Consider the following 22426-nt stretch of genomic DNA (forward strand, 5'->3'; position numbering starts at 1 on the left):
CACACACTGGAATATGGCCCAGCCCTCCCCTCCTCGTGACACTGCCCAAGGAGCCATGGGGTCCGTCAACACGGAGCCAACGCCATGGTTATTAAGATAGCAGCTACCGCCTATGAAGTGCCGATGGCACGCCCCTCGACAGACTGGATACTTTATGTTATATTCTTATCGTGCAGATTAGGAAGTAGAGGTCGTGACTCTTGTCCAGAGCTGCCCAGGCAGGAGTCAAGCCCAGCTGGTCTGGCTCAAAGCCCTCCCCCTTGCCAGGCCCCCATGTGCGCGTGTGTATGGCACGCACCCTTCCCTTATCCGTTTCTAGAATGCTTCCCCGTGCCCTGGGGCTCTATGATGCCCGCTAACTGATCTGGGCAGCTGTGCCTACCTGGCCTTGATGCTTAGAGCACAGAGGAGGGTCCCAGGTCGAGGGGGATCGAGTGTGGCTATTCTTGGCGAGAAGCTGCCCGCCCAGCTGTCGCCCTCCCCAGCTGTCCCAAGCCAGGCAGGCCCTCAGGTAATCTTTCTTCCCCATCCTTGCCCCTTCCAGGGTCATAGGCCAGAGACCAGCTGTTCCAGCAACTGCTAAAATCCAGGTCCCAGGCCTGTGGCGATGACCATGCTTGGGGGTTTCACATCATTTTTCCTCTCTGGCGCCCTGAGCTTCCCCAGCCTGGCGGGGACAAACCCCCGTCCAATCCCTGACTCGCACTGGAAAGCCTCCGGAGGCCTGGGCTTGCGAAGGTAATGAAAACCCGGAGAGAGCCCCCTTCCCTCCAGGGAGCCATCGGCAACCCACGGGCAAGGCCTGGCCAAGCCCCTTTCCCTATCTGGGCCTGTTTCCACACAGGGCAACCAAGGGCTGAGCAGAGACAGCTAAGACCTCATGGTTTCCTGTCCCACCTGTTGTCCCAGAGCTATCAGACCTGGCTGGCTCCCCTGGCACACCCCCTGGGGCTCTGAGGCAGGTTCCTGAAGCTCCCTGAGGGTAGGGCCTGGGCCTCCCTCCCTCCGAGCCCCCCCCAGCATGGAGCAGCCTGGCCCCCACGCCCAGCAAGCCCCCAAGAAAGCAAAGGGTAGCAAGAAACTTAACCCTCTGTGTAACACTTGGTCCTTTTCCCAGACCCCAGGCACAAGGGAATTTACTGCTGGTTTCAAGTTCAAAGCAGGACTTTGAGGAAAAAGGCTGAGGGGCCTGGTGTGTGTGGGGGTGGGGTGGGGGGGTGGCAGCAGCTGGTGGCCTGCTGCAGTGGAGGGGATGCCCAGGCGAGAACACATTCCCCCACCTCCTGCTGCAGCTTGGGTCCCACCCTGCCTGGGGAAGAGGGGAGAGACTTTGCCCACACCTGCCGAATCTCAGCTGCCAGGGACCCCATTCCCAGAGCACCCAAGGTCAGATGCTAGGGACTACAGGCACTGACAAATGGGGTGCAGATAACAACAAGCTAGATTCATGGGGGCCTGGGGCTGGAGAGATAAGGCTCACTGTGAATGGAGGCAGGAGTGCCTTTCAGAACCTCTGCCCTGACAGTCACACAGCTCACTCCTCACCTCCTCAGAGAAGCCCTCCCTGACTGCTTCTCCTAAAAGCCAGTCCACGTGCATCGCCCTCTACCCGCTTCATCCTTCCAGAGATCTACCTGTGTTCCACCTGTATGCTTGCCTCTGGTACTTAAACAGGAGCTCAAGGGGCTCTGCTTACACTCTAGTGCCCAGGCCAGCAGCCCCTCAATGCAAGCTCTCTGCTCAGAGCTGGTCCCGTTCCCAGAAGGAGGGGCCGCCATGGTTCTTCCCGTCCCATTCCTTCCACTAAGGACAGAGGCTCACTCCACGCAGCTCTTGGTTCACGGGTTCTCTCTCCCACCTCTGCACCTCCCTGAGCCCACCATTTGCCCTTCGTTTCTACAGGAAAGCTATGAACGCTCTCCTTTTAGAAGCCAACCTCTATCCCCCTTTGGTCTCCCCACTATCTCTCGCCTCTCCCCACTCAGTGGCTCTCCCTGCGAGCCACAAACACCACCCCCAGCCCATAAAATAACAGCTTCCCCCACTGACACCCCACCTGCGGTCACCCACTGTCCTTCCCACAAACTAGCTTTTCTCCTTCTATTTAAATGTTCATGCTACATAAGATCATTCATGTCCACTGCAGAAAAAAAATACAGTTACTGACTTTTTTTGAAAAAAGGAAAGCATCTATAGCTCTGCCATACAAACACAATTACAGTTATTATCTTGGAACACGTTTCTCCGGACTTCATCCTGTGCACATACGTGCATACATATACTGCATACCTTAAAAAACACACACAAAGTGGGGCCGTATTTCAGGGCACCTGGGGGGCGCAGCCGGTTAAGCACTGGACTCTTGGATTCGGCTCAGGTCGTGACCTCAAGACTCATGAGATTGAGCCCTAGGCCAGGCTCTGTGCTCAGTGGGAGTCTGCTTGGATATTCTCTCTCTCTCAAATAAATAAATAAATTTTATTAAAAAACAAAACAGGGCAGCCCAGGTGGCTCAGCGGTTTAGCGCCACCTTTGGCCCAAGGCGTGATCCTGGAGACCCGGGATCGATTCCCACGTCGGGCTCCCTGCATGGAGCCTGCTTCTCCCTCTGCCTGTGCCTCTGCCTCTCTCTCTGTGTATCTCTCATGATTAAATAAATAAAATCTTTAAAAAAACAAAACAAAGCAAAACAAAACACCAAGTGGGGCTGTATTTACATTACTTGGTTCTCTGCTCTTCTGGACTCCTCTCTGCCTCCTCTGTCCATGCCTGCCCCCCTGGTGGTCCTCTGTCCACCTGTGTTCCAGCCGGTGGGGTGCTGGGAAAGGCTTACCAATGAGGTCTCCAGGAGAAAATTAATAACCCCAATTTGTAGCGTTTGCCAATTTCTGTGGTCAATTTCAAGCTACCAGCATGGTGTCGCTGAATACAGAGTTGAAAAGAGATTATATAGTGTTTCCACCATAGAGCAATAACCTCAAAAACACAGATAGGATAAAATCCTAGTTCTCTCTATAGACTCCCTGAATGATGGACAGGATAGAAGACCAAGATGCACCAAGTCTCTGCTCTGTCTCCAAAGCAGGGAGCAGGAGGGGAGGGGCGAGAGGGCGAGAGGCAGGAGGAATGTCCCCCTTCTGTGGTCGGGACCTGGGGAGCCCTGGGAGCGCTCCCCCTACAACCTAACCCACTCCTGCACCTTTAGCTACTGCTTACATGCTGCCTTGTCCCTGCTAATCATTCTCCTTGTAAAAGAGAAGACTTAGAAGTTGGGCCCCAACTGCTCTCTCCAGTCCAGATCCCTTCCCTGGCTACCAGACGTGCCCTTCTAACAGCTGCCCCTGCCTGGAAGTCCCCTAGGACTTCACACTTGACATTCTAGATCACAGTGACCCCTTGCAGGAGCTCCTCCTCTGTACACCCCAATTGTACAGAGAGTGTATCCCCCAACGCCCATTTATTCAGAGCACAAGTCCTCATTGCCCCTTCCCCCTCACCGTGGCCCCTAATCCAGTTATTCATCATATCTAGTAATTCCACAGAAGAAATAACTCCACCTCCTTCTAGAGTCTCAGAGGCCCCTCTAAAGATCAGGCCCATGAGACTTCACACCATCTGACACAGCAGCCTCCAGAAGGGTCTCTCTCAACCACCAGCACCCCTTGTCCTGCTTCACCTGCCCCCAGAGACACTGGGGAGCCCCCCCTAAACACAAACCCACTCACATCATCACTCCCCACCCAGGTCATTTCAATGCTAGACAGCAAACACTTTCTAGGTTAACCTAGGACTTTTAGAACAAGCCTGTATTACTTTGGTTAAAAATATCATAAAAATGAAATACAACAGGGACATCTGGGTGGCTCACTGGGTTAGGCGTCTGCCTTCTGCTCAAGTCATGATCCCAGGGTCCTGGGATCTGGCCCCACATCATCACATTATCCGGCTCCCTGCTCAGTGGGGAGTCTGCTTCTCCCTCTGCCCCTCCCACTGCTTATGCTGGCTCTCTCTCAAATAAATAAATAAAACCTTTAAAAAAAGAAATATATTTTTAATTAGAAAACATTAAATAGGGAATGTAATCTTTGGTCCATTTCCCAAAGAAATAATTCAGAAAGAAAAAAACCTGACTCCATGTCTTATCATTCACAAAACAAACAACAAAAAAAACTCCAGGGGTGCCTGGCTGGCTCAGTCAGTGAAGCATGTGACTCTTGATCTTGGGGTTGTTAGTTTAAGCCCCACACTGGGTTTAAAATTTACTTAAAATTTTTTAAATCTTAAAAAAAAAAAAAAGCAAAACCCTGAATCTAAGTGTCCCCAAAATAGGGGAGTATTATACAAATTATGGTCAAGTCTTTCAGATTCTTAAGCAACTTTTTTTTTAAAAGATTTTATTTTTTTTTAACTAATCTCTATACCCCACATGGGATTTGAACTCACAACTCCAAGATCAACAGTCTTGTGTTCTACCCACTGAACCACCCAGTTGGCCCCTAAGCAACTTTTAAAATAATTCTTCCAGGTTATACAGAAAGGTGTTTCTGATGTGATACTTGGTCAGAAAGCAGGGCTCAAGAGTGTCCCAACATGGACACAGATGCCTGGATGTGGGAACATGATAAAAAGTTATCAATTTTACAAAAACACAAGAGGGGCCTTGCAGGGACTCACAGTGACAATATGCTATGAACTGAGTAGTAGTAATAAAGTCTGCCCTTGTCCCTGAAGGCCAGAGGGAAAAAAGTGTGCCTATGCTAAGACCCAGTCCCTCAAGGAAGCAAGCAGTATTTTATTTATTTATTTTTTTGTTTTGTTTTGTTTTTTTGCAAGCAGTATTTTAAATGTTCCATAGAACACAGTTCCACGTGGGATTAATAGATATTACAAAAATTAGTAATCTCCAAATTCAAACAAGTCTGAGAAATAGTAGCTTAAACAAGGCTATGGTTACTTTGCTGCAGGACTTGTCTGAGCCTTTAACATGCTAATGAGCACCACGGGGCTATAAAGAAGGTGACCACATGATTTGTCATCCCAAACCAGACACCCTAAAGAGAATGGATGTGCTACTAATATAGCGTCACACCAAGACCACAGACATAATCCAGGGCTGTCCCAGACAGAATGGTCACCCTGGCCTTTCCCTCTCTGTGTCTTCTAGGGAAACCCTGTCTGTCTATCAGACCAGATCCAACACCCCTCCCTGGCACAGCCACTCTGCAGAACCCCATTTTCCCAACCACCTCCGTTGGACGGATGTATCTCAGAATGCAGGCCTGGGAGGCGGGACCCACACCAACACCCCCTCCTTTCTATCCTCGGAGCCCATGACAAAAGCTAAAATGCAGATTGGCCACAATCCTGACCCCAAAGCAACAACGGAAATGTGCCACAGACCCCAAAGCAGCCCTGCTGCTCTAAGCCCTCTCCGGGCCCCAGCAGAGGTCAGAGGGCAGAGGGCAGAGGTCATGAAGAAAAGGAGAGGGTCTCCGTAGCATTTCTCAAGGGAGCCAGATTTCCCACAGTGCGTCCCCCAGCCTGGCCCACTCTCCAGCAGTCCTTCTGATAGCATAGCGAGGGCTGATTCCACCCCCTCGGCCCACTGTGACCAAGGCAGGGCCCACCCCTCGCAGCCACAACAGGCCCGGCATCCCCCTGCCACACGGCCTCTGGCCGGCCACCCCTGAAGAAGGAACCCTCTATCAATCCACTCTGAGATGGGCCCCGTCCCAAGGGTAGCTCAGCATCCTTGAACCAAATGGAACCCAGAAGTCCCCTTTCATTCCCCCTACTCCTAAACCAAGAGGACAGAGTCCCCACCCAGCAGACTCAGGCGGGGACAGAGGGGAAGAAAGACGTGGGATGCTTACCCTGGAAAGAGCAGAGCCAGCTCCCCATGGAGAAGCCCTGCTTCGGCCACACCACAGCAGGCAGGCGCTGGCAGATGGGCCCCTGCCCCCCAGATCGATAATGGGCAACGTCAGGAACGTTAGGAGGCTGCCCTGCCCCCCACCTGCTCTGCAGCCCAGCCGCAGAAATGCTCAGTGTGGCTTTCCTCATCCTGATGCCATTAAAAAGTTTAGGATGTGGTTAGGGGAGGAGGACCGGAGAAGTTGACCTTGAAGGGAGTGGGAGGCAGCCCAGGGCTTGTGCAGGCTTTGCAGGAGCAAAGGCTGGAAGTCTGTGTTGGTTCTGCCCACGTTTGCACAGCAGCTGGGACAAGTCACTTAAGATGGGGATGATGTCGTCTGCCCTCCCAAGGAGCAGAGAACCAAGGTGAAAGACATAATCCTCCAGGGTGCACCAGGGTAGAGCCAGTGTCCAAGACTACAGGCCAACTCCAAGGTCTGAGGGCCCCACCTGGGGGCACAGGAGGCTGGTGCCCATGTCTGGAGTACCCACAAGGTATGAGGGCATCTGAGCCCCAGCTCCGGAAGCCAGAACTGAAAAGCTCTGGGATCAGCCCTGTGTGGACCCCTTGGGGGGATCACAATATAGAAGGTGGACCCTGGGGACGTCTGGGTGGCTCAATGGTTGAGTTTGTCTGCCTTTGGCTCAGGTCATGATCCCGGAGTCCTGGGATCGAGTCCCACATCAGGCAGGGACTTCTGCTCCTCCCTCTGCCTGTGTCTCTCATGAATAAAAAAATAAAATCTTAAAAATAAGAGGTGGATCATGTCCCATGGGGTCTGCTCCATGCCTGAGGGGGAACACCCATGCACACTCACCCTTGACCTCCCATATCCTGGGTCCCCAGCATGAAGAAAGGCCCATAGGCAATTTGGAGCACAGTTATGACTGACCTAATGAGAACCAATTCCTGCTTCCTGCTTGCCACCTGCCCAGGATGGGAGCCCACGACAGGAGGCGAGAGTGTGGTGCTGGGACTAAACTGGGGGGCCAGCCACCACCCCTCTCCCCCGCAACAGGGCAGCAGGTGCCAGCTGCCTGAGCCAGCGTTAGACCTGCCCCCCCCCCCCCCCCCAAAAAAAAAGAAAAAAAAAGACCTGGCCCAGTCTGAGTCTCCACAGCAGCCCCACCACTCTCTGGCCCTATTGTTCTGGGCAACTCAGATGACAGCTCAAGCCTCAGTTTTGTCATCTCTATTCTTTCAATAGTTCTCGCCCTGGGCTATGAGTGAGAAGCGGCATGGTAAGATGTCATGGTGAAGCAGAGTGTCAAGCACCACCCTTCCTGAATGGGACACCTCTGGGGCCTGATCACAGCTCCGGGGACAGGAGAGGCTCCTCGAGGAGCTGCTTGCGGTCTGTCCCTTGGTCCAGCAGCCCTGGGTCCTCCCCATGACACTGCAGCCGTTCTGGTTGGGGACAGGAGGGACGCCCACAACCTGGCCTGGCCTGCCTCCACCTGAGGCCCAGAAGCAGACTCCAGGGAAGGGCTGTGGGCTTCTGGTCACAGCCTGCTGTCATCCCCTCTTGCCCACCATTGCAAGGCAGTGGCGGCCGTGCCCCACCCCTGCAGGGTGCTCCAGACTCAAAAGGAGGGCTGTACCCCAGCAGAAGCCCTGGCCACCAGCCTGGAAGCCTGGACCCTCAGGATGGATTCCAAAGCCCCAGGCAGCCCTGGTGTCAGCTCCCAGCTCCCCGATGGGGCTCCTGGCGCCTGCCCTGGCCCATTCCCAAAACTCCCCCTTGCCCACTTGAGCTGCTCTCCGGCTCCCAGACATCTCAAGACTCAGAGCCTTTGCAGCCACTATTCTGTCTGCCTGCTTGCTCTTCCCACTTGGCTGGGCTGGTTCCTACTTTTCCCTCAGATCTTTATACCAGTGTCACCCCCTCAGCAAGACCTCCCTGGCAGCCTGATCTGAAGCAGCCCCCAGGGGTGCTCTATCCTGCCTGGCTGGGCTGCCCCTGCCCCCACTGGGGTTCCCAGACCACCCTACCTGCTGCTCTGACCACCTTGAGGCCACCTCCTAGTGTGACAGTCCCCACCCCACCCCCAAACAGCCCCTGGTTCCTGCCACTTCCTGTATGTTATAGCTCTGGGGACTGACAGCACAGGCTGAGGAGGCAGGGGCATCAGTCCAGGTCCAGGCTCAGCCCTCTGCCCAGAGGCTGAGCTCATACTTTGGGTGACAGCCACTGCCCTGATTCCCAGAGCAGAGTCCAGCTTATTGCTGGCCCCCTCCCATCACCCCCAGACTCCAGCCTCCACCAGACCCACCCCTGGGGCCCCGGGGCCCCTCACAGATGGCCAGTGCCAGGGGGTGGGGGAGGGGCCAACCCTGTCCTCTGGGGCTTCCACCTGCCCCTCCTCCTCTCCAGAGGCTCTTGCTCCGAGAGCCCGAGAGCCAGAGCAGAGACAAGAGCAGCTGTGGGCCTCAGAAAACTACCTTCCGGGACGCCTGGGTGGCTCAGCAGTTGGGTGTCTGCCTTTAGTTCAGGGCATGATCCCGGGGCCCTGGGATCGACTTCCACATTGGGCTCCCCACAGGAGAGCCTGCTTCTCCCTCTGCCTGTGTCTCTGCCTCTCTCTATGTCTCTCATAAATAAATAAATATATTTATTTAAAGTTGAAAGAAAGAAAGAAAGAAAGAAAGAAAGAAAGAAAGAAAGAAAGAAAGAAAGAAATCTGCCTTCCCCTCTCACCAGGCCCATTGCTCCAGGCTCTCTGTTCTGTCCCTACCACCTGGGAGACTTGCTGGGGTGGGGAGCTGCAGCAGCAGCAGCAGCAGTGCCAGAGGGGGATGATGACACCAAGCCCAGCTGCAGCTGAGGCCGCCTGCATGCCCAGCAGTGGGCACAGGGGTGTGGCTCTGTAATCAATCAGGCCTTCACTAAGCAGCACCTCCTCTCTCTGGAACAGTCGCTGCAGGGGACGCAGAGGGGAGTTGGGGGGAGTTAGACCACCAGCCCCCACCCTCAGAGGCTCTGCCCCGGGCAGGGTAACTAGGAAGCAAGCAGCAGGCCACACAGTGTAGCCCATTCAAGATGACAGGAAAGAGTACAGTAGCACCCGGGGCACATCCCCCCAAAGGCAGGAAGACGTGGAATAGTGAGGTGGAGACCTGGGCACGGCCCACGATCTAACTGCTTAAAACAATACATCCATAGGTGAAAAGATTAGGGGCGCCTGGGTGGCTCAATGGTTAAGCATCTGCCTTTGGCTCAGGTGGTGACCCTGGGGTCCTGGGAGCGAGTCCTGCATCGGGCTCCCTGCATGGAGCCTGCTTCTCCCTCTGCCTGTGTCTCTGCCTCTCTCTGTGTCTCTCATGAATAAATAAATAAAATCTTTAAAAAAAAATGGGCAAAAAGACTAGAAGGAACTCTATCACAGTAGTGGCTCTGATTATTAGCTTAAGAAGGAGGCTGATGGGTGCTTCTCCTATCACACTTCCAAATTTTTCTGTGACGGGACTATGGATGGATGGGGAAAGGAAAAAAAAAAGAGTCTTTAATGAGTTTTGTACCTGCAGGCACTTCACACTCATTAACTCTTGATCTAATCGGAGAAATGATGTGATCCCATTTGTGGCTCAGAGAGGTTAAGTCACTCTTAGAGGGTCACACAGCAGGGGCCATTAGAAGGGGTATGAAGGGCTGGATCAGAGCCAGAATTCAGGCCCCTCTTGGTCAGGGAGAGAGCAATGAGGGAAAAACCCAGAAGGTGCCATGGAGCTGTCTCCAGGAGACAAGAGGATCAGGTCAGGCTGCTGACCTTCTCCCAGAGAGTGGCTACAGGCCCCCGCCCCTACACCCCACTGGACCAGGCTCAGCTTGATGCCTTTGCTCATGCTCTTCCTCCACTGTAAGCAGGTCCTTCTCGCCTCCACACATCCTGAAGGCTGAGCTCATTCCCATTCCCCTGATGCCCCACTCTTGGTGGCCACCCCTGACCTCCCCCAGCCCCGGCAGTGAGTGCGGGCCTCCTGGCCTGTGTGGCCACATTTCTTCTCACCCCATTACCCAATCTCCACACAGTGGGCTGAGGGATGTGAGCACCCAGTCATTCCTCTAATACCCTCCAACAGCTCTGGTCACTCCGAACACCTACTCGAATCCCTGCCCTTCACCATCTGCCCTCTGCTACCCTCCCCAACCTTCTTTCCAACTCCTCTCCATCCAGACTTGTCCGCCTTCCCTCTCTAACAAACCAGGTCCTTTTCTGCTGCAGGGCCTTTGCATCACTCATTCCATCCACCTGGAACATCCTTTCCCCTTTGTTTTCTCTCTTTGGCTTCTTCCTGTTACTCAGGAATGTCTCTCATGAGTAGAGGATCTGCCACGTTATAATGAAGTCTGGGCCTCCTATGGGGCTGTTCTGGGCAAGCCCAGCTACAGAGGTCTGCCCAGGAGCTGTGCCACACAGCTTCTTTACCCTCCCACCCTAGCTCTGCTGGGGCCCTGGCTCTGCCAGCTGTCCATACCTCTGGTTCAAACTTTCCTTGACTCCACCCAGGGCCCAGATTGCCTAATCTGGCCCCTGGCAATATTTTTTTTTTTTTTGTCTCTCTAAACTTATGTAGTAAACAGATGAGACCGACAGCGTCTTACCCTGCTAGCTGGATTGTAATCAAAACCAGGATTTGTTGCCCAAAGACATTCATCACAGCGTCATTTATCAAAGTGAAAAATAGGAAACAGTCATCCCCAACTGCAGAGAATGAGCTAAGAATATGCTTCCAATTCTTTTTTTATCATATTCCTTTTGATTTAAAGCTTTCCAAAGGTTTTCCAGTGTTATTACAACAGAAGTGAAATGCCCTGGACAGCCCGAAGCTGTCCCCACTTTGGCCCACCCTCTCTTACTGGCACACTTGTCACTGGCCACGTGCCAGTCACTCTCTTTCCCTCTCTCATATTTGCCACGTGCTCTTCTGCCACTGGGCCTTTGCACAAGCTATTCCCTCTCCCCAGAACACCCTCCCCTCTTCAACTACTATACTGTCACCCTCTGGACCTCAGCTCACATGTCTATCCTCAGGGCTGACCTCCCAGACCTGGTCAGGTCCTAGTTCTAGGATCTCACAACCCTCAACCCCCCTGCTCCCCACCAGAACGGCAGCCCCGAGGGCCGAGCTCACATCCGGTTTTGCTCAGAACAAGAACTCTGGTGGTTAAGACTGTATCAACAAAGCAAGTCATTGATTTATATTTGTTGCATGGATAGGATATTTTACAGCCATTAAAAACGATGTGGAAAAATCCACTTGATCATCTTAGAAGGAAAAACCAGATTCTTAAGTTGTATATGCAGCATGATTGCAAATAGGTAAGAAGAAGAAAAAAAAGTAGGACATAAACCGAAATAACAGTTGCCTCTAGGGGGTGAGATTACAGGCAATTTTACCTCTGCACCTAACTTCCTAAATATTCCAGCATGGGCTACCTTTCTTTCATCTTCAGAGAAGCACATAGCTGACAGCTGTCCTCCGCCCCTCTGCTGTCCAAGCTCTGCCAGCTGTCCATACCTCTGGTTCAAACTTTCCTTGACTCCACCCAGGGCCCAGATTGCCTAATCTGGCCCCTGGCAATATTTTTTTTTTTTTGTCTCTCTAAACTTATGTAGTAAACAGATGAGACCGGCACCCGGGCACCCGGCCCTCACGCCTGCCCAGTAGCAGGAAGATGAAGGAAAGGTCAGATACCGAAAGGCTAACGGGCATGGTTCTGGGTGGCAGACAAGAAGGATGACGGGAAATGGGGCTGGCTCCAAGGATAAGCCCTGACCCCAGAAGGGAATGAGTGGAGGCAGAGAGGCCAGTGGAGGCTGGAGTCTGAATCCTGGCTGAGTGACTGAGGCACAGTGCCATGCCCACCTGGATCCCCACTTTCTCATCCCGAGCAGAGCCAACAGTAGGACGTGCCTCCCAAGTCAGGGGAGTGTAAAAAAGAACAACATGCATAAAGCATGCTGAGTCAAATGTGAAAGGGAGGACAGCCAGACAGAAAGAAGGACTTCCGTGTACTGCTAGCCCCAGGCTGGTCACCAGGGGGGTCTTCCAGGGGAAGCACTCCCCACCCCGGCCCTGCAGCCCCGCGCACCTTCCTTGGAGCCGGTGGCCACCGCCGCAGCAGACATGGAGGCCGAGCCGGTGGATGTCCGGCCCATAGGGCTCGAGTGCTTCCCCCCACGGCCGGGGGGCTTCAGTCCGCTGGGCTTCTGCATGGTGGTGCCACTCGGTGTTTGAGGGGTCCGCGTGGATCACGTCCTCTCTGCCATCGTCACTCACCTGCGGGTAGATGAGAGTGATCACATCATGATGTCACCACTTGCCAGGGCACCCCAACAGTGACACGGCAGGATTCCTACACACACACCCCGCCCAGGGGGGCAGGGGCCACCATGCCCACCCTCTTTCCTCGATAGGGAAACCGAGGCACAGAGCAGTGGCAGCAAGCATGGGCCTGGTGTGGCAATGGTGTGGTCTGACATGTGTCCTGGCTGCTGGACTCTGAGGCCAGGTGCATGCTCTCTGCCCACCTCCTGGGTTTGGGGGTCTGCAGTGATACAGCCCTCCACCAGGACCATGCAGCTCAGCACAGCCACCAACAGCCGAGCGTGACTCTCACACAACACAGGCTGGTGTGGATTCTGACACACGTGGGTAGCCTGGGGGTCGCTGTGCAATGGCCCCCAGGCCCTGTGGGACCAGGGAACCACTCATGGCTCCTGACACAGGCGGGACAGAGCAACACCTAGTTCCAACAACTGGCACACTGTCCCACCTTGCCAGCTCTGCTCACCGTCCCAGCACCTGCCACCCCACACCAAGGGTGGGGATCCGTGCACACATGGAGGCCAACACCTGCCTCGGTCCCCTGCCAGGATGGATCTGCCACGTTCTCTGCCTGCCCTGCACCATTACAGCCCCTGCCCTTCTGAGAAGGCCGAGGGGGACGACGCCCAGCCCTATAGGGCAGTAGTACTTGACAAAGGTGGCTCCTGAGACAGGAAAGCCTCGTCTTCCAGGTGGTCAGCTCAGGGAGCCACATGGCAGCAAGACGAGGCCAGTTGCAGGGGGACCGCGGGAGAGGCAGACAAGACAGGCCTGCCGCACCCTGGCCTCTCCCCCACCACCGCGCCCTGGCCTCTCCTCTGCCATGGCCTCTCCCCCGCCGTGGTGCCCTGGCCTCTCCTCTGCTGTCCTGGGCACACACCCTCTTCTGCACCAGACATTGGTGAAGGGCTCACTACGACTAGGCCCCATCCTGCCCCGGAGTGCTCTATCTGGGGAGCACACAGTCCAGCTGGGAAAGGGGATACAGAGCACCACCGGAGGTGCAGAGGTTTCTGGGCAAGGGTATCACCCCTGGGGACCTCGGGAACAGTGCTCTCTGGGTGCTCGGCTCTGATGCAGTAGGAGATGCCCCTTCTGTCAGGCCAGCCACACTCCACATCCTTACCCCAACCCTTTGCTCCTTTCTCGATCCGTAAGATTTATATGGGCTGACCCACCACACACATGGGGAGTGGGCACATGACCCAGGCCTGGCCAGAGTCCGCGTGGTTAGTGAAGGAAAGATCACATGACCCAAAGAGCACCAGGGCCTGGACTCTGGTTGGTACCTTTCAGGAAGGTTATTTCCTTTCTCTGGGGCTGCCTGGGTGTGGGTTGGACGCCAGGAACTACAGGGCCATCCCAGTTACTACATGGAGGAGTCTGCCAGGGAATGAGGCCAACATGGAGAGAGCAGAGCTGAATTGCTGGATTTGGATGGCCTGGATGCAGCTGAGCCTGAAGTTGATCACTTGAGCTCTTCACTTATACCAGTCAACAAATCCTTATACCTGTGCATCATTTTCTCTTTTCGCCTAACCATATTTGAGGGACACTGTCACTTGCAACCAAAAAAGTTCTGACTACTGTAGAGGCCAACCCACAATGCTCACAGCAGGAATCTGCAAAGTGGCCTCAGAACACCTCTCAGGTCAGCAAGTTGAGCCAGCAACACTATGACCTGAGCATGGGACAGACGGCTCCTTATGCAGGGCTGCCAGTCCTGAGAGCAGAGACAAATAAGCTCCCCCAAGGCACACAGTGATGACACCCACATACCCAGGTGAGCCAACAGGAATATGGAACATGGCTGTCAGCCTTAGCTTGGTCCTAGAGCCTTCCAAATCCAACATTCTAACCCTCTGCTGGATGACTCTGACACCCCAGGAATTCTGGGGCCTGGGAGTTGCTGGATCAGTGGGAGTATGAGGCTGCTCCCTTGCTCTCCAGAACCTGGCCCTCCAGGAAGCACATGCCCTAGGGAAGTACCTGTGGGTTGCAGACATCTCTCTCTGGTTCAGTTAGGCTCCATTGGCATCCCCCCAGCACAAGCTTGAGCCCAAGCCTGAATGACCTAAACCCCAATGACTCACTGAGCCAGCAGGGGCGAGGGAGCCTGCTCTCTGGTGACAGGGAATATCCCACCTCTGGGTGGCTAACTGGCCTTCTGCTCCAGCGACTTAGCAGGGGAGGCCCTCTGACCTAGGAAATCCTGAGGTAGGGCCCCATGTGTGTGGGGGCAGAGGAAGACCTCTTGCTGGGAACAGAATGAGATGCAAGGAATCCCTTCCCCATGCCTTTTGGGCCCTTCTCTGATGAAACCTCCCCAACCAGGGAAAAATGTTACAAATCATACATCTAATAAAAGACTTCTATTCAGAACACATGGGGAACTCTGATCACTCACTCATCAGAAGACAAACAACCTAATGGAAAAGGAATAAAAGATTTGAATACCTAGGGTGCCTGGCTGGCTCAGTAGGGAGAGAACATATGATGCTTGACCTTGGGGGTTCTGAGTTCAAGCCCCACATTGGGGGCAGAGATTACTTAAAAAATAAATAAACTTAAAAACAACAAAGTCAAAATAAGTTAGAGACCCCTGGGTGGCTCGGTGGTTGAGCATCTGCCTTTTGCTCAGGTCATGACTCCAGGGTCCTGAGATCAAGTACTGCATCAGAGTCCCCACAGGGAACCTGCTTCTCCCTCTGCCTGTTTCTCTGCCTCTCTCTGTGTGTCTCATGAATAAATAAATAAAATCTTTTAAAAATAAATAAATAAATAAAATCTAAAAAAAAATAAATAAATATTTATCTACCATATGATCCAACTGCCCAAGAGAAATAAAAACACATGTTCATATAGAAATCTGTAAAAAATGTTCATAGTAACTTTATTCACAATAGTCAAACAATGGAAACAATCAAATACCCATCACCTGGTAAATGGTAAGCAGCATATCTATATAATAGAACATTCCTTGGCAATAATAAGTGACTATAACATATGCAACGATATTGACCACCCTCTACAAGGTGCAGCAATAAGAAGCCAGACACAAAAGACTACATATTGCATGATTCTTATTTAGAGGAAGTTTCAAAACTATAGACACAGAAAGCAGATCTGGGGTTGCCTGGGGGTGGGAGCTGGAACTGACCACAAATAGGCATGAGAGAACTTTCCAGAAGGCAGAAGTGTTCCAAAAGTGGATTGTGATGACCACACAACTTGTATTTATACTAAATATCAATTTGTCACCAAGTTATACATTTAAAATGGGTGAATCTTATGGTATATAAGTTAAATCTTAACTTCTAAAAATTATATAAAAAAAATAAAATCCTTGAAGGTTCTCCATAGTAGTGTGCCAGCCTTCAAAGCCCTCCTCATCTCCTTCCTCCAAGCACTATGGCCCTTGCCCACTTACACTGGCCATGCTGGCCTCCAGCCACTCCTGGACCACACTAAGCATCCTCCAGCCTCAGGGCCTTTGCACATGCTGTTCCCTCTACCTCAAATATGGAGGTTCATTGGTCATCACCTTCAAGTATCTGTTCCAATGTCCCCTTCTAAGATTACAACCCCTACTCAGTCTGCCCCCTCTCCATCTTGCTTTGGCTTTCGCTACTGCTCAAGGAAAGGGACTAGGGTCTATTTTGTTTGCTGTGGTATCCTTTGTCCTGACAAGGGACCTAGGAAGCCCCCCTTCACATCCTCAGGACTAAGTAGCTTATGATGACCAGCCCAGCAGGCAGTCTGGTGGCATGGCGACCTTCCGGCTAGCCAGCATGTCCTCTGAGGCAGGGACCAGGCACTCTAACAGTGTCCCTAGCATCGGAGGCTTCTCAACCACACTGCTACTAATGACCCTGCATTCCCTCACTACGCACCTGACACCTTCCCACCTCCCCAGACCCCACTTGTGCTTTTTCTCCTACCTGCTTCACTTCACCTGTTCCAATCACCTATGAGACACCTAGCCCAATGCTTCCTCCTCTGTAGAGTCTCCCCGAACCTTTGGCCCACAGAGGCCTCAGTATTGCACGCTGAGCCAAGGAAAGATGACACCGTTCTCATTTATCTTCATCTTGCCTCCTGGGAGCTCACGGGCAACCCCAGGCGGGGCCCCAGCTTCTCTGAGAACCCAGCCCCAGCACAGAGCCTGGCACAGAGCCCGTGTTCCGGAAACCCTGTGTGAGGGTACACCTGCCACTGCCCAGAGGACAAAGGCCTCCAAAGCCACAAATCTCTAGGACACTCCTCCCAGGGGAAGCTTCCGGAGGCTCCCAGAGTTGCCCTCCTCCCTCCTAGACCCTGAAGATCCCAGCAGCTTCTCCTTCCTTATAGGAATGTGGCCTTATTATTCCTCCCAAGCCCCGATGAGCCAGAAGCCATCTCAAGGGAGGAACACAGAAAGCTCAGAAAAGTTGAGGGACTCACCCAAAGTCACAGGCTGCTCAGTGGCCATGCTGGACTCGGCCCCGGGACTGGCCCTCCCCTGCCTCCCGAGGCTGGCGTCCCCCAGCCTGGACTAACATTTGTGAGACCCCTGGCCTCCGCGGAGAGCGCCTGGGTGCCTCACTGACAAAGGAGACCTGAGGAGTTGGCTGCATTCACTAGTCCCACCACCAATGCCGGCGGTGGGGAGGACCAGGCAGGAGAGGCCAGCAGCCACTCCCACCCCCAGGGTCTCCGAAGCTGGGAGAGCCTGTGAAGGGGAGAGGGGAGGAGAGAAGAAGTGGTGAGCAGGAAGAGGGGGAGGAACCCGGGGCCAATCACCCCTTTGTGACTCAGCCCTGCTTGTGGGATTGAGGAAGGAAAGGCTTTCTTGGGAAAAGCCAGGACAGGGTGATAAATTGGCCTCCGGCCACCCTGTAGGGGGTGGGGCAGGCCTGGGAGACCAGGAGGGAGGAGACTTAAGGCAATGTGGGTCCAAAGCCCACCCACCGCAAGTGGCTATGGGTCTTCAGCTGGTGTGAGCCTGCTGCATCGCCTGCAGGACAGGGCAGGGAGCATGGACGAGTGAGTCCGAACACAGGCCCACGGGCGGCCCTCCACGCCTAGCACGCAGCAGCCGCCACTCCGATCGGCGTCTACTCTGATGTCGGGAGGCCTGGGGTGCCAGGCAAGGCGGGCACGGGAGGGGAGAGGAGGGCCGGCAGCATTCAGACCAACAGGCCCCCTTTTGTGCTGCCCTCAATGGCCATTTACCAAAGACAAACCCGGGCTGCATTTCAGGGTTTCCATTTCAGCTGCGCTGGGGGTGGCTGCTGCAGTCGTGGCGGGGACGAGGCCCAAGAATGTTCCGCCAATAGGAGGCTCAGGGTGTGGCCTCGACGGAATGGGCGGAAAGGTGCCAACTAGGGCAGTGGAAAGCCCACATCCGGGGCACTGGCATCACCCAGAGGGCGAGGGAGGCGGGCGGTGGGAATCCCACTGTGGAGGCCCGGCCACCGCTCACACCGCACCCTCGGCTGGACAGACACTGGGCCAGGACCACTGAGGGGACAAGCCCAGCCTTCAAACCTAGGCCCACTACCTCCACCAACCCCAGTGGCTCTCCTGGCTTACTCGTCCTCCTCCTCCCTTAGGGGTCAGCAGCCAGGGGGCCCACATACCCCCTCAACCCTATGACCTGAGTGCCAGGTGATATGGCACCCAGAGGTGAACTCAGTGTGGCCCCTGAGCACTCCCCACGAGCCCTGAGGCTCAGGCCACAGCAGTCCCATGAGAGGAGGGAGCGGGGTGCGGGGGGCGGGGAGGGGAACTTCAGGCAGAGACCGTGTTCTGCTAGGTCAACCAAACAGTTGAGGATTTAGTGGTTAAAATGTGGGGAGGAGGCGTATCTGGGTGGCTCAGGGGTTGAGCATCTGCTTTTGGCTCAGGGCATGATCCTGGGGTCCTGGGATTGAGTCCTGCCTCAGGCTCCCTGCGAGGAGCCTGCTTCTCCCTCTGTCTGTGTCTCTGCCTCTCTCTGTGGGTCTCATGAATAAATAAATAAAATCTTAAAAAATAAAATAAAATGTGTGTGTGGGGGTAATCCAGAGGCAGAGAGGGAGGGGTGGGGATCTCCCAGTCACACATTGGCATCAGCCTGAGTGGATAAGGGGCCTCGAAGGATGTCAAGCAAAGGGTGTGACAGATCAAATGTGCCTGTTGGCAAAACCACCAGGGAGCTGATGAGGGCGCTGAGGGGAATGAGGGCAGGGAGGCCACTGTCCTGGGGGACGTTTGACAGACAAGGGACACGACCATGCAGCCTGAGCCACAACAGAGGCAGGGGCTGGAGGGGCCAGAGGGGGGAGAGGTATTGAGCCGCATTTGATGGCAAATGGTGTGGGTGTGGAGGGAGCACCCAGGGTCCCAGCAGGAGGGGGAACCTCTCCATGCTGGGAGGGACCTCGGAGAAGGTGTCCTTTTGGGACATCAGGTATGAGGTCCCCAAGGGACACTGAGTGGGGGGGTAGGAGGCCAAGGGATGGAGCCCTTAGGAGAGTCACTGGGGATGGCCAGGGCGGGAGAATCAGAGGCTGGGTGCATCCCCATATGTGACATGAGGGAAGATCTGAGGGCACCCCAGATAGGCAGGTAAGAACCAGACAGGTAAGAATAGGCAGCTTTCGAGGAGAGGGTGAGAGAGAATCCTCGGGACAGCAGGCACAGCCTCTGAGTCTCTCAGTCAGCAGGGAAATGCAAATGCAAGCCACAAGGAGATCCCATTTCCCACCCAATCAGATGGGCACAAAGTCAATAAGCCAGGTGACGCCAAGAGTTGGCAAGGCCATACAGCAGGGGCCGGTGGCCACGGAGCCTGAACCTCCCTGCGCAGCCCTAACACAGTGCTCCATGAACCAGCTGGGGAACGAGGGTGGGAATGGGGTGGGAACAGGGCTGGGGCCGGGTAACTGGGGGCTCGATTCCTAGTTCTAAGATTGATTTCTTACTTACATTTTTTTTTTTTTAAGATTTTATTTATTTATTCAGGAGAGAGTCAGAGATACAGACAGAGTAAGAAGCAGGCTCCCTGCCGGGAGCCCGATGTGGGGCTCGATCCCAGGACCCCAGGATCACACCCTGAGCCAAAGGCAGCCACTCAACTGCTGAGCCACCCAGGTGCCCTCTAAGATTCATTTCTTAAGTCCTGCAGGATGTACAGGGGTGTTGATCATATTGTCTATTTCTTTTCTTGAGTGTCTGAAATATTCACGACCATTTTTTCAATTAAAAAAAATGTAGAACTCTACTTCTGAAACTTATATATGTTAATTAATTGAGTTTAAATTAAATTAAATTGAATTCTTAAAAATGTAAAGATAGACACAGGGGAGGGGAAAAGCTAAGAGTTCCTCTCCTCCCTGTACACACCTACCCAGAAAAATGGGGGGGCAGACCCCAAACAGAGTGGACCCCACAGGTGTTGACTGCCACCCCAAGGCTCCCCGTTATGTTAATGTAGGGTGGGGTCCCCTGGCCCTGCCCTACCAGGCACCCCAACACTCCCCCCTGCACTAGAAACCTGGTGCCAGCCCAACCCCTTAATCTAGCCAGCGGGTGTGACCACCACCCTCCCCACCTGCTCCCCGCTGCCACTCACTGCTTGTCCCATCCTGCTTAGAAGAGAGGCTCATCTTGCCTCCATTTGACCAAGGCTTGGGGACTTTCACTTGGTAGTGAAGCTAAAATCCCCATGTGGGAGCACAGAGCATGGCAGGGCTGAGACAGGCCCCCTCCCTGTGAGTCCTGCCAGCTGGAGGGGAAAGCCAAAACCTGGAGCCTCACACCAGCTGCCCCCTGGGCCCAGGACGTCCAGGGAGATGGTGCAGATCTGCCTGTGTCCACCCTTTGCTCTCATACCATCAGTGAGGCCCCAGGGAGCCAGCCCAGGCTGTACAACTTTGCTACACATATTGCTGCCAGCCAAGGGCAGGAGATAGTGGCCCCAAAAAGGACAGGGAGGTAATGGGCCTTGCTCGGGGTCCAGAGTCACCCTGGGAGTACCAAAGGGCCCAGGAGCCACCCAGGACCAGGATGGGGAAGGGACCAGCCTGAGCCTCACAGCAGGGCTAGGGCCGGAACCCAGGCTCCACTAGCCCATGTGGCTGCAAGGAGATGCGGGCTGAAGCAAGGAAGATGGCATGCCGTGCCAGCAGCATAGACACAGAGGGCAGGGCACCCAGGGGCTGAGCAGGGGACAACATGGGGGCCCCACTGGACCCCAGCTTCTCTGACACCCAAGTCTGGAAGACAAGAGGGGCCCAATCTGGTGTGCTCACCATTCTCACAGCCTCTATGCTCAGGGCTGGAGATCCCAATTTGTAAAGTTGCCATTGTCCCCATCCTGCCACCCCACAGCCTGGGGTGACAGCAGAGCCCCTGGAAAAGGCTGGCATGCCTGTCTCACCTGAGCTGGACACACTGGAGCAGGGTCATCTTCTCTCAGGCCTGGAGGTGGTTCAGAGTCTGTCTCTTGGAGCAGCAAAGGGAATCAGGGCCAGGGCTGTGTCAGGTCTAGGAAGAGGAAGGAAAGTCCATGTCAATATACTTCCCTGCCTCATGTGCACATGTGTGCGTGCACCCCCCCCACACACACACACAGATGTGGCACGCTCAGAACCAGTGGATAGCCAGGGCTCCAGAGCCAACTCCAGGCTGTGTCACCACCCACAGCCCCAGCGAATGGACAGCCAGGGCCCTGGCACTGGCCCAGGATGCTGGGCAGGCACTGGCTGACTCAAGTGGCCCCCTGACCTACCTTTATTCCCATTTCACAGAATTGGAAACTGAGGCCCAGGCTGACGGCCACAGAGCAAGTGAACAGGACAGTGAGATTCAGGTGACAGAAACTGGTACTGGGCAAGGGGGTCCCCAGATGGAGTCAGAGGCCAATGGAGGGAAGGGGCCTCCTGAGGTCACTTAGTGATCTGGGCAGAACAGGAAGGAAAGGGCTCTTGTGTCCTGGCCTGGGAGGATCTATTCTCCTTTTACTATTGTAGCTCCATCCAACACATACAGGCCAGGGAGCTACAGGAAAGCACCCCATCACCTGGGTTCCCCTTCCCACCCTAGCCAGCTGGACCTCCTCTCTAGGGTCAGAATTTGTACAAGAAGCTAAAAATACCCAGGTCATGATCCCAGGGTTCTGGGATTGAGGTCCACATTGGGCTCCCTGCTCAGTGGTGGTCTGCTTCTCCTTCTCCCTCTGCCCTCCCCCCACCCACTCATGCTCTCTCTCTCAAGTAAATAAATAAAATCTCAAAAAAAAAAAAAAAAATAGGGATCCCTGGTTGGCGCAGCAGTTTGGCGCCTGCCTTTGGCCCAGGGCGCGATCCTGGAGATCCGGGATCAAATCCCACGTCAGGCTTCCGGTGCATGGAGCCTGCTTCTCCCTCTGCCTATGTCTCTGCCTCTCTCTCTCTCTCTCTGTGTGTGACTATCATAAAAATATATATATATATATATATATCCCTGAGCAAAGGACGGTTTTTACAGTAAGTAATGCTGAGTCAACTGGATAACTACAGGCAGGGAAAAATCATGATCCCGGCTATAGTGGATAGAAATACGGCCTCCTAACAGTGTTTATGTCCCCATTCCTGGAACCTGTTAACACGTTAGCTCACATTTGGCAATGGGGAATTAAGGTTGTAAATGGAATCAAGGATTTTAGTCAGCTGACCTGCAGATAGAAAGATTATTCTGGGGGATCCCTGGGTGGCTCAGCGGTTTCACGCCTGCCTTTGGCCCAGGGCGCGATCCTGGAGTCCCGGGATCGAGTCCTGTGTCAGGCTCCCGGCATGGAGCCTGCTTCTCCCTCTGCCTGTGTCTCTGCCTCTCTCTCTCTCTATGTCTATCATAAATAAATAAATAAAAATAAATCTTTAAAAAAAAAAAAGAAAGATTATTCTGGATTACCCAGGCGGACCTAATGTGATCACAAGGATCCTTCTAAGTGCAAGAGGGAGACAGGACAGATAGAATCAGAGAGAAGGCAGTGTGCCAAAAACTGAGTGCAACATGTGGGGGGGGGGGGCGTGCATCAGCCAAAGAATGTGGGTGGCCTCTAGAAGCTGGGAAAGTCAAGAGACAGATCCTTCTCTGAACTTCTAGAAGGAATACAGCCCTGCTAGCACCCTGATTTTAGCCTGGAGTGATCCATTTCAGACTCCCAGCCTCCAGAAT

The 22426-nt window shown here is 54.0% G+C and overlaps 1 protein-coding gene across 4 annotated transcripts in view; it reads right to left on the bottom strand.

Annotated features, from left to right (window-relative positions):
- CLIP2 (CAP-Gly domain containing linker protein 2) overlaps positions 1–22426 on the bottom strand; it is a 72039-nt gene that overhangs the window by 40064 nt on the left and 9549 nt on the right. For all 4 annotated transcript variants that reach the window (XM_072752844.1, XM_072752841.1, XM_072752843.1 and 1 more), the window contains exons 2-3: positions 20649–20755; positions 12009–12196 (exon numbers count right to left, since the gene is read on the bottom strand). In XM_072752844.1, coding sequence (XP_072608945.1) covers positions 12009–12132 — 124 coding nt within the window. In that variant the 5' untranslated portion in view covers positions 12133–12196; positions 20649–20755. The remainder of the gene's footprint in view (positions 1–12008; positions 12197–20648; positions 20756–22426) is intronic.

This window comes from Vulpes vulpes, chromosome 3, assembly GCF_048418805.1.
Source record: "Vulpes vulpes isolate BD-2025 chromosome 3, VulVul3, whole genome shotgun sequence".
Taxonomy (NCBI): domain Eukaryota; kingdom Metazoa; phylum Chordata; class Mammalia; order Carnivora; family Canidae; genus Vulpes; species Vulpes vulpes.